The sequence below is a fragment of the Myripristis murdjan genome, chromosome 9, assembly GCF_902150065.1.
Source record: "Myripristis murdjan chromosome 9, fMyrMur1.1, whole genome shotgun sequence".
Classification (NCBI taxonomy): domain Eukaryota; kingdom Metazoa; phylum Chordata; class Actinopteri; order Holocentriformes; family Holocentridae; genus Myripristis; species Myripristis murdjan.
This window is the reverse complement of record NC_043988.1, coordinates 34,098,326-34,110,207: the sequence shown is the minus strand read 5'-3', so window position 1 is coordinate 34,110,207 and position 11,882 is coordinate 34,098,326. Positions and strand designations below refer to the sequence as shown.

Sequence of the window (11,882 nt, the reverse complement as noted above, 5' to 3'; positions counted from 1 at the left end):
TTTTGTATCTGAGTTTGCTTTAAAAAAAAAAAAAAAAAAGAAAGAAAGAAAGAAAGAAAGAAAATAACATGCCTGCAACTAAAAAACATGTCAGGGTTCTCTGTGAAACTGTTTCCAGTGAACTTGCACAAGGATCATTTTAGCTTGCCATTAATACAATGTAAAACAGTGGCTGGTAATAATGTAAAGTAGACTATATAATATATAAAGTCGCAGTGGGTGTACAATCATGTAGAAGTCGTCTAAGATGCAGAAATAAATTTTTTCTCCTCTTTTTTTTTTTTTTTTTTTTTTTTTTTTTGGCAATTGCCGAAGTGGAAACTGACCTGGACATTGTCAAATTAACTCTCCATGCCTGCCAAAGCTGCACAGGAACCGTGTGAACAAGCAAAGCTCCACAAAACAATTCAAAGCAGATTTCGACCTTTGTGACGGTCTTAACATTTTCCTTGCTAGAAACACAGAAAACTCCTCAGCTGAGCATCTTCTGAAGCTTAGGCTTGAACAGCTCCAGCATGCCGCTCTTCTTGAGGTCCTCCGCCATGCCGTCCATGTTCAGGACAACCTTGTGGGCTTCGTCGAAAAGCTCCGCACCGATCTCCTTCTTCACCCGGTCTCTCCAGGCGCTCAGCTTCGGTCGGCCCTCAAACACATCCATGCCGGTTCCCACCGGCTGCAGAACAGGAAGGGAACTTTCTTTCATTATTATTATTATTCAGTCCACTCTTTGAGAATTAATTTAGGGTGTGATGTGGTGGAGCTCGGTCTGTTTTACTATGAGAAATGTTCTGTAGAAACCTGGGTAAGTAGTTAAAGTACTTGTATTGATAACAGTAACAGTAGTAGTAGTTGCACTATGATACCAACCACAGTACAAGTGATTGAAGTTGTAGTTGTAGTTGTAGAAACAGAAGTAGTAATACTACTAATAGCAGTAGTTGCAGTAGTAGTAATAGGTAGTACAGGAACAATAGCACTGGTAGTACTTGCAGTCCCTGATCTATAATAGATCTGGGACTGCAGTAGTAGTAGTTGTATCAGCAGCAGTAACAGTACTAGTAGTAGTAATAGTACTTTTCAGTAGCTGTAGTAACTGCAGCATTAGTGTTAGTGATAGTCACAGTAGTAATAGCACTGTAGTCATGGTACTTGTAGCAGCAGTAGAAGTAATAATAGTAATAGTGGCAATAGCAGAAGCTGTAAAAGCACTAGTAAGTAGTTACAGCATAGTAATAGTACTAGTAATAGTACTAGTAGTAGCAGTAGTTGTAGTAACTGTATTAGTGGTAGTTATAGTAATAGTAGTAATAGTAATTGCAGCAGTAGTACCAGTACCTTTAGAAGAAGTAGTAGTGCCAATAATAATAATAGCAGTAATAGCAGTTCCAGTTGTAATAACAACATTTGAAGAACTAGTAGTAATAGTGGTAATAGCACAGTAGTAGTAGTAGTACTTGTGTCAATAGGAACAGTAATAATAGAAGTAGTATTAGTAGTCGTAACAGTTTTCATATCAGCAGGAGTAGAAGCAGGAGTATAGCGGTAGTAGGAGTAGCTGTACCTGCATGATCTCCACTATCGCCACCAGGTCAGCCAGAGAGATTTTGTCCCCGGCGATGAAGGGTTTGTTCTGGAGGAATTTCTCCTCCAGCAGGCCGAGTGACTGATCCAAATCCTCCAGAGCGGCGTCCAGCTTCTCCTTCTGCACCGCCGAGCCCATCACAGCAGGAAATAAAACCTGCAGCCAGAGGCACAGCAGTACATGTGCAGATTTTATTAGTATTATTCTTAGCAGCAGTAGTAGCAGTAAGCCGTTCTAATGGTGTACTAGTAATAGCAGCAGTATTACGATAATAGCCATTGTACCAGCAGTAGGAAGATATGATAAATTTCTTTCTTTTTTGTGGACTGATGTGGAAATTTCAATTCAGTAAGTTCAGTAATAAAAGGACGACATGCAGAGTACAGACAACAGTGACAGACTGTTCACAGGTTCCAGTGTGAATGGTGTTCACCAGTTTAGCAGAGTCATTGCATTTGGTTTGAAAGACTTTTTGTAAATGTTCTTGGTTGCTGCAGTGGCTCTACAGCGCCCTCCCAAGGTCAGTTTGATGAATTCTTTAAAGGAGGGATGAACAGGATCAGACACAATTTGTCCAGCTTTTTGCTTCATCTGCTTTTATATTCTATACATCCCATTGTCTCTGCTCCTTCTCTGCCTTTGCCTTTAAATTACACGCAGGATAACCCGATTGTTACACAGTCCCTTTAGATTTGGTCCAAAATAACACAGGAGTTTAGATGGCAAAGCAGTTCTCTTCTCGCTCCTCTTTCCCCCAACCATTTTTTCCCTGCCTCCACCTCCATAATCAACATGTCATGCGAGTTGTGGAAGTGTAATGGTGCTGAAACTATGAAAACTCTTGCATCTTACATGTAATTCACCACAAACCCAACTCTTCCGATTTTCCAATTCTGCAATTTTATGAAATCCAACACACTGTCCTCTCCTAGATTTCCTGACAATACATAGCATCGTTGTTCTCGTACAGCAGCAACATCTTCTTTCTATAACTATCTAGTTTACAGAACTCCTCCCTAGGTAATCTGAAATCTGCTTGGGAGAGTGGTTTAGGATTGGACATGACGGAGGATGAGTGGGAAAATGCCTCTCTAAAGTAAAACTTCCTCATGTCGACTCCGTGATCGATGTAGGCTGCTCCCAGCTACTGTGGCACACACGTTCTGCCTTTGTCCTAAATTCTGGAAATCTATTCTCCAAACTGTCTCTGATGTTTTTTGGACAGTTGCCATATTCGGCGTCCCGGCAGAGGATCGTCCCCTACACAGGCCGATTCTCCTAAACTGGAAAAACCCAACCCTCTTAGTTGTATCTGCTGGTTGAGAGGCGTCATGCAGCACTTAAAACTAGAGAAACTCAGGTTTATACTTCATGGTTCTGCCGACAAATTTGAGAAAATACGGCGTCCATTTCTAGACTGTGCTGTGCAAAGCTTTAAAGCTCCACATACTAACAGACCTACAGCCACTGTCTTTACTTTCGGACATACCATATCAATGATTTTTTTTCCTTTTTGAATTCGTAAGCAACTTGAACCTCCCTCTTCTGTTTTTTTTGTTTGTTTTTAATCCTGTCTTTGTATTTCTTTATTTTATACTCTGTTTAACATACTTATTTGTTCTCTTTTTTTGCTATTTTGTTTGTAAAACACAAAACTGTCATTTCCATTGTATTTGTCAAACTGAAAACCAATGGACACAATTAAAAAAAACTCTTTGAACAAGACATACTGGTGGTAGTAGTAGGTGGAATAGCACTAGCAGTAGTAGTACTACTTTTTATTATAGTAGTAATAGTAATAATAGTAGAAATAGTAGTGGTAGTTGTAGTTTGAATAACTTTTCATCATAGCAGTGCTAGTGGTAATAGCAGTAGCCGTAGTTGTAGTCTTTGCTGGTTAAAAAGTAAACCGCAGATTCAACATGGATTGTGTAACAGGTCGTGTGTGCGGAGCAGGAAGTCGCGTTGCTCTGCAGATCTGATCTGAGAGCAGTTACCTTTAACAAGAAGACCTTTGACCCGCTGGCTCTGATGCCGGTGTGCTGCCAGGACAGGTACTCGTCCACACGGGCTCGCGTCTGCAGGTCGGCGGGGTACCAGTGCTCCGGCACCGAGGCCGCGAACTTCTGCACCATGTACTGCAAGATGGCAATACTGCAGCGAAGAGCAAAGCAGAGAAGAACTCATAGCAGAGAAGTGATGGAGAAAAGTAGGAAGTGCCTGCAACTAGACGTCTTGTCTCCTATAGGCGATGCAGACGCCCTTCATGCCAATCAGTGGCTCAGCTCCATCCAAATCGCCCAGCCGTGGTTCCAGATTTTTTGTTTTTAAGAACACTGTCATAGAAGGCAGATCTTGTGGGCCACTGACTGTTTAGCCCAGTCTTAGTGCTCTACATCGCCCCCTGCAGGAGGCCTCACATGCTCCTGTTGGTGGAGTATCTCTACATTGACTGTCTCTGGTGATAAGGCAGCAAACAGGAGCTGATTGGAGAGCCAACAGAATTGTATAATAAAGGTAAAATATTACCATGCTAAACGTGTGGGATGCCGAAACTGCCTTTTTGCTCACTTTTCCACCATCTATCTCCACTCCCCTCCCTCTCAGTAAACCTTCTCTCCTCACAATCCTGTTGTTGGTCTCCTGTTGTTGATCAGTGTAATCTTTAAACAGTAGTTACCAGATTTTGTCCAAATTACAGCAGCGGCGTTTTAAAGGTACACAGTGTAAGATTAGACCGGAGGCTCTCAATGTTTTAATGACTAAGCCAATTTAGGGACCCAACACTGGACTGTGGGCCACCCAAGAAATAAAACAGACACAAAATAATTCCAAAACAAATCTATTCTTTAATAACCTTTTCTAGACTGGAAGTCGTGCCAATTCACAGTTGGCACGGCCGGTGTCGTGCCAATTGCGAGAAAAATGTAAGTGGTGTTTTCTGGAGGAGAAAAAAAATCCCATTTGTCTATTTGTAAATGTTTTCATTACAAAGGTGCATGTCTACAGTCTCTGCTTTGGAAATGGTTTGTAGCCAGTAATGTCGAATAAACACAATTTGTAGTTAATGAGGCTAAAACAGATTTGTGAAAACTGACTGCTGGGCAGTTCAGGCTTAGGTTGTGCACCCCTTGACAGTGAGCATGTCGTAAAATTTATGATTGGTATGCTAGTATTGTTTTATGTTTAACTCCTTGTGCATTTCATTCACCTGCTTGCAGATTAGACACATCACTTTGTCTGAGTGGTGAAGTACTTCACTTTGAGAATGCCTGAGAAGACGTTTATTTCAAATCCACATGATCCACTGTGTAAATAAAACACCTTCGGGGCTGCTGTAAGGTTTATTTTTCAGTTTGCCAAAGCTAGGCTAACAACTCCCATAGACTTCAAGTCTTTATGCTAAGCTAACAGGAAATGCTACCCATAGGAACTGAACCACTGGACGTACAGAGGAGAAAATGGTGTCCAACATCTGGTCTCGGTCTAGGGAAGTTGGAAAAAGGGGGTATTCCTGCAAGACCCTCTGAATATCATCAGCTGCGTCAGCATCGTATCACTCTTCAACCCACTTGTTTGTTTTTCTGATTAAAAGTCATTTGTGCTGTTTATGCAAATGATCAAATTATCAAAATGTGAGCCTGAACCATGCGCAGTACCTTTCTGTGAGAACGAAGTTCCCATCTTTCATGACGGGAACCTTCCTCACGATGCTGAGTTTACCAAAGTCCTCGCTGAAATGCTGCCCTGAAACAAACACACACATGTGACTCCGTTATTATCCATTCTCCATCATCATCCATTACTCAGAGTCATTATTATTATCATCATTATTATGATTATTTTATCACCCTAGGGACACAGGAGTCTTTTGCCTGGGTGCTGTGACCTCTGACCTCCTCATTGTTAGTTGTTTATAATGTTGAAATGCAGCTGACTCCACTGCTGCTCTCATGAGAAAACACTGTAGACAGGAATGTCGGCCAAAAGGACAAAATGTGAGATGTAAAATGAGTCCAGAGCAGGGTCAGTGTCCCAGGAGGCCAATGGGGATTATGTAACAGCTTCAGAGTTTGCAGAGCATTCAACTCGGTGCTTCTGCAAACTCGCGATACAGCTGCAAAACCTCCCAACAGAGTCAAATCAAACCTGAGTCCGAGACAAGAATGTGTAGCTTTTAACAAGATAAGGGGGGGGAAAAATATGGTGTTGTGCACATTTCAGGGTCAGCACTTATGCAACAAGTTCAGAGTCTGCAGGGCATTCAACTGTGTTCTGCAGCCTCTCCCTCCCAGTTCCTGATAACCTCAAACAGGAAAACTCAAAGAGGAATTTGAATGCATAAAAAAGCACGAGAGGGGAAATAACCTTTAAAGGTGCATATAAAACAACCTGGCATTTTTCAAAAACAGAATCTCATCTCTGTCCAAGCATCTGGAATGGAGAAGAGGTGGCTCCTACCTTCAGTCAGATCCACCAGTTTGAACTCAAAGGGAATGCCGACCGTCTTGGCAAACAGGAAGACGGAGCGGCACGGCTGGGAATGCAGATCGAGGTAGAGCTCCAGCGGCATGGTGACAAGGTTCGGCGGCTGCAGATGCTGCGATTACAGTTTGTTTCCCGTCTGTTTCCAAGTCTTTTCCAACTGCTGCTGTTATCCGCTGTGTCTCCAAAGCTCCTCCCTACAGAAGCCCAGAGTTTTTAAATGATGGCGACAGTTCAAAGTGAGCGAGCGGCTCGTGGTTGACTGAGCTGACCTTCAGCCTCGGCTCTGCCCAACATTTTGTAAACACTCCTGAAATTGTCACATTTTCAGTCGCTCGACCTGCCATGAACCTGGAATTCAATATCTTCATGTACTGACATGTGAAGATGCTCGATGTTTTTATTTCCTCAGAAAAGACGCTGCTGCCCTCATTTGACCTAAATTTGTTTGATACAACTTAACATGATGCATCCTGTACATTTAGATGTAGTATGTCGGCATAAAACAGTGCATGAGTTGAATTTAGATTAAAAATTTAAGTGAATCTGTTTCCTCAACATTGTCACTATGGGAGCACACTCGTTCTGTGTTAGTTTCCAGCACAGTGTAATAGCAGCACATGCCATGGCAAAGTTTAATATTAACAGGCAAAAACAAATACTGGAACACATACAGACAGAGACATGCAGGGTTGCCAAGTCCGTGTTTTTTCCGCCAAATTGGGCTACTTTTTAAGGGTAACAAATTTTGTCCGCGGGTTGGGCTTGGGCAGACCTGTGGCATACAGATGATGAATAATGCCTATGAATAAAGATTCAAATTTTGAATGACTAATGAAATCTGCTGCCACGAGTTTGAGCCCACCAGAGAGATGCTGGCCTTGTTCAGTACAGTTCTGTATGACAGGGACCAGGGCGAGGGACCTCAACATGTCTAAAAAGAAACTGGACAGCACCGTAAATAGTTCAAGTTCATGGAGTTTTTTCCTGTTCTTTTTTATGTTGGAGACAGCCAGCAGTTTAACAGGTGAGCTGAAATGATTTTCAATTGCCTTTGCCTGGGAAATTGCCTTTAATGTTTATGATTTTGCAATTATAGCAATGCTGTTGGACTTTAAAAGCAACATATATGGATTTTTATGGGCATATTTTTAGTTCCGGTATTAGGCTGATTTTTGGGCCGTTTTTATACCCGGTTGTGCGGGTTTGGGGCTGGTTTTGAGTTGCTGTTTGGCTGCTTTTGTCTCACAGATCTGGCAACCCTGGAGACATGGGCCATTTTACAATCACTGGGAGCCCAGAGGAGATTAAAGCTGCAGTAACTGAGGCTGTTGCATAAAATGTGACATAAAATGGCCGTATTACACTTGTGGGAGTGACAGGCCTGTTGGCTCAGTGATTCATTGGTGCCGCTGAGGTTTCTGTCTCTCAAACCTTTGATTCCATTTTTGTTTGGGAACAAAAACCCAACACCTGCTGTATTTTCAGTGGGTGGCACTGGCACAGCAGAAGATGTGCGGGGATATTAGTGCCTGCCGAGCGGGTTAAGATTTACAACACATCCAGGTTTTTAATAATTAGTCAGCAAACTCGGCATTGTCTGACGCAGGCTGGAACGAAGCACTTTTATTTACAGTTGAAAACATTTTGCTGTGTGTTTCAGCTTCTGTTAAACTAACGGAGCTGCGGCGGCTTCTGGTCTGGGCTTTCGAAATAAAACCTTTGTTATTGTGCGCTTCTCGGTATTATCAACAAACAAACCTGGGGCTTGTAAATTATGGGAGATTATCGGGAGAAAAGACAAAACGGGAGATGAGTCTAAAATAGGCAGGGACGGTTTTTGCTCTGGGCAATGTGGGCAACCGAAAAAAAAAAAAAATCGCCAGTTTACTAGATTATCATAAAAGACGACCCTGATTTTAAAGGTAGGAATATACTTGCTGCATGACCTAACGTACGCGTACACAGTGCGCTTCGTGAGTGCATTCACTTGCTGCAACACAACGCGTCCAAAACGCATGATACTGGAGGTCTCCACTAGGGGCAGACAGCAGCAGATCGGATCGGACCCGAAAGCGCGAAGAAGCCGGGAGGTGTTGCCTGGATACTGCATTCCGGTATTGTAAACAAACATGGATTTGCTTGAAGAGGAAGAAATAATCATTTTGCTCCTGCTGAAATTGCGGCAGAAGCGCAAACAACGTCGCCGTCGGAGGTGGTACGTGCGGCCGTCACTGTCACTGTGTATTCGTTCGCACGAGCACCTCTAGCGGTTATGTCAATACTGCATCTCGCAGTATTGACATATAATTTCGTTATACAGTTTTCTGTTATAATGACAAATAAAGGCATTCTGATTCTCTGATTCTGATTCTGTTACCTTGCGTCGAGATGAGCGACCTCTACGCCCAGGAACGTAGAATACGCGTCGCAGCCATGACGCGTAAGCGCACGCGTCATGAGCAGCAAGTATATTCCAGGCTTAAGACGACCCCTCTTTTTCAAGACCCTTTTTTTTGGAAAAATAGGCTAGCCTACTTTTTATATGGACAAAATCTTGTTTGAATAAAAAAGCCACTGGCCTGCATAAAAAAGCCACTGGCCTGCATAAGCTTCGCACAACCTCCGTACGCTCTTCCTACGCGGAAGCATAATTCAGCCTTCAGGCGGGCCGGCCTTGGCACCGGCCGGTACCGCGCCCACCCGGTCAGGTCTGCCGGATCTGACAGGTGAGCGGCCGACATGCCTGGTGCCGTGCCTGACTCGCGGTAAGTGTAGTAACATGGAAGGGCCAAGCCAGTAATTTCGCCTCGGGGAACCGCCACTGAAAATACGGGAGAAACCTGGGGAAACGGGAGTGTTGGCAGCTATGGCCGGATACTGCGACAAGAAAACATCGGGAGTCTCCCGCGTGAATCGGGAGAGTTGGCAAAGTATGCTAATGAGCGACCAACAATGCAACGAATATCAACTTTAAAAGCAGGAATAAAACTTGTTCTCAAGCCAAAAAGTGAGCTGAAATGCAGTTTCATTATCCCACACATTTAACATGGTGATATTTTACCTTTAGAACACAGTTCTGCTGGATCTCCAATCGGCTCCTGTTCGCTGCCTTGTCGCCAGAGACAGTCCGGGGGCAGTGGCGGTTTTTGACGAGGGCGGTTTATGTCACGTGGGGGCGGCACAAGCAACTTAAAAAAAAAAAAAAAAAAAAAAAAAACATCAACGCCGCGGAACCGTTATCTTCTCTCGTCTGTCTAGGTACAAAAAGTGTGATGAAATTTAGACATACCATTTTAATATTTAGAATCAATATTTCAGTTTATTATTTTATTATCGCTATCATTCTAAATTTCTATTTCCCTTTTTATTGACTGTTTTTATTGTTTTAAATTGTGTCTTGTTGCTATTAATGTTTCTGTAAAGCACTTTGAATTACCTTGTGTTGAATTGTGCTATATAAATAAACTTGCCTTGCCTTGCCTCTAGCATATTTCGATAGTCCGGTAACAACCTATCAAATAATGCTACCGCTACTCTATGCATTCATATAAGACTACTGATCACCTCACTGGCACTGTAGGATGAATGGCAGCATATTTAGACATACTGTTTTAATATTTATAATCAATATTTCAGGGGAAGCATGTGTCGATAGTACAGTAACAGCCTATCAAATAATGCTACCGCTACTCTGTGCAGAAATCGACAGAACACCGCCGCTGACTAGAGATACTCAGGGTTGCCAGGTCTGTGAAACAAAAGCAGCCAAACAGCAACTCAAAACCAGCCCAAAACCCGCCCAACCCGGTATAAAAAGGGCCCAAAAATCAGCCCAATACCAGAACTCAAAATATGCCCATAAAAATCCATATAGGCTATGTTGCTTCCAACAACAGTCCAAGTCCAACAGCATTGCTATAATTGCAAAATGCACTAGAATATCTATAAAATAACACCATAAACTAAAGGCAATTTCCCAAAACAGTTCATTCACCTATTTAATTTACAGTATATCAGAACTTAAAATATGATATGGGATACCTTACTTCAGCTGACAGGCACTGGGCACGAGTGGTGCTGATGATGTGATTGGTCATGTGCTGAGTGGCCTCACACAGCATTGGCATATTATTTGTCTGTGGAGCAGGTGACATATGTGGATAGTTTATATGCTGATCTGGCCCGGAGTCAGTTTGACAGGATTTGCGTATAAACATTAGTCATTCAAAATATGAATCTTTATTCATGTCTGCCCAAGCCCAACCCGCTGACAAAATTTGTTACCCGCGACTGCTCTTAAAAAGTAGCCCAATTTGGCGGAAAAAACGCGGACTTGGCAACCCTGGAGATACTCCACCAACAGGAGCATGTGAGGCCTCCTGCAGGGGGCGATGCCGAGCACCTACACTGGGCTAAACAGAGTCAGTGGGCCAGAAGAAGAATTTTTGCCCATGGTTCTGCAGCCACTCAGTGCTGGTGGAAATCTTGTGAAACTGACATCATTTTACAACCATGAATTTCACATCAGCTTATAATTTCATTGAAGTTTATTTCTTAATTTAATTCCTTTTCATTTCATCATTTTATAGCATGTAGCCACATTGACCGCCATATAATCCAGTTGTTTTCAAACTTTTTTTCAATAATGTACCCGCTTTGTAATGTTTTTTTCAGCCAAGCATCCCCCAACCAGTGCAAAATAATAATAAAAAAAAAGCTAAAAAAAAAAAAACCCTTAATAAAGAGGGTCAGTCCAGCTCTATCAGAGTGAAACAACAACCTGATGCTGAGCAGATTCTCTTGTTTGTGTATCTGCTTCTTCTCTTCTTCCTCCTTGTTTCCAGCTGTATCTCTGCTACGCTTCAACCACTGATCCACTTTCTGGATTTGTTTGGTCTCGTCTTGCCGCTCAGAGTGAACAAACGTCCTCGCTCCACGACCACGGCAGCAGATTTAAACCACAAACACACACCTATCTTATCAAACTTATATTTACAGTTTTTATTGAACTTGTTATAGCATAGGTGAATTATTTTAGGAATTATGCATGACTGATATTTTTGAAATTATGATTTACTAAAACCTTATGTACCCGGTGCAGTACTCCAGCGTACCCCTAGGAGTGCAGGTACCGCAAGTTGAGAACCACTGTTATGTTTTACTCTGTTTAACAAGCGCTCGGCACTGCCCCCGATGGCCAAAAGACAGAACTGCACTCCTATCTTCTATACCACAGCAGTTAGACTTAGACAAAACCTAGGTAAAACTTTGTCATTTTACGATTTACACTGTAATAGTGCACATTGAAAAACGAATTTTTGTTGCATTTGGCTCAGAGCAAGAACAGTGAACAGTAACTAGTGCAATGCAGTGCAGAATTGAACATATAAAATTATTAAAAAAAAAAAAAAAAATTATAAAATTATTAATGGCCATGGTTTGGATTTCTCACACTATAGGCTTTTTTTTTACTGCTTCATGTTGACAAAAAGTGCCATTATTATTTGTGTCAATAAAATCGAGAGGACAAGTGTGCAGGCAGAGACTAGTCAGACTTGTGCAAGAGGAGGTGAGGTCCACCAGTGTTTTTGCAATACCCACTGCTCACCAACAGAGGTCGGCAACGGCTACAGGTTTCTGAATATCCCCTTTAAGTTCACATAAGTTCATGTTTGCAATGTCATCTGAGCGCTGGACTTCATACCTGGTGTTGAAATATTGTTTTGTTAACCGCAGAGGTGATAGAGGTGGCTCGGTGACGGGCAGGTTATGGAGGCAGCGAAGCCCCATCAGGTCAGACGGTGTCGGCCTG

At 42.5% G+C, this 11,882-nt stretch overlaps 1 protein-coding gene across 1 annotated transcript; it reads right to left on the bottom strand.

Annotated features, from left to right (window-relative positions):
• Positions 1 to 253: 253 nt before the first annotated feature.
• gstt1a (glutathione S-transferase theta 1a) lies at positions 254 to 9,221 on the bottom strand. Its single transcript, XM_030059414.1, has 6 exons — positions 9,132 to 9,221; positions 6,044 to 6,264; positions 5,242 to 5,329; positions 3,580 to 3,736; positions 1,562 to 1,738; positions 254 to 673 (listed from the first exon to the last, which is right to left on the bottom strand). The coding sequence occupies exons 2-6, from the start codon at positions 6,153 to 6,155 to the stop codon at positions 473 to 475; spliced, it is 735 nt and encodes a 244-aa protein (XP_029915274.1). The 5' UTR covers positions 6,156 to 6,264; positions 9,132 to 9,221; the 3' UTR covers positions 254 to 472.
• Between the last annotated feature and the right edge of the window lie 2,661 nt (positions 9,222 to 11,882).

Excerpts from the sequence above, each read along its gene's own strand:
- gstt1a (XM_030059414.1), bottom strand. The coding sequence starts at position 6,155 with ATGCCGCTGGAGCTCTACCTCGATCTGCATTCCCAGCCGTGCCGCTCC. Across the intron at positions 5,330-6,043 it reads ACTGGTGGATCTGACTGAAG|GGCAGCATTTCAGCGAGGAC; the intron begins GTAGGAGCCACC and ends TGTTTGTTTCAG. Across the intron at positions 674-1,561 it reads CGATAGTGGAGATCATGCAG|CCGGTGGGAACCGGCATGGA; the intron begins GTACAGCTACTC and ends CCTGTTCTGCAG.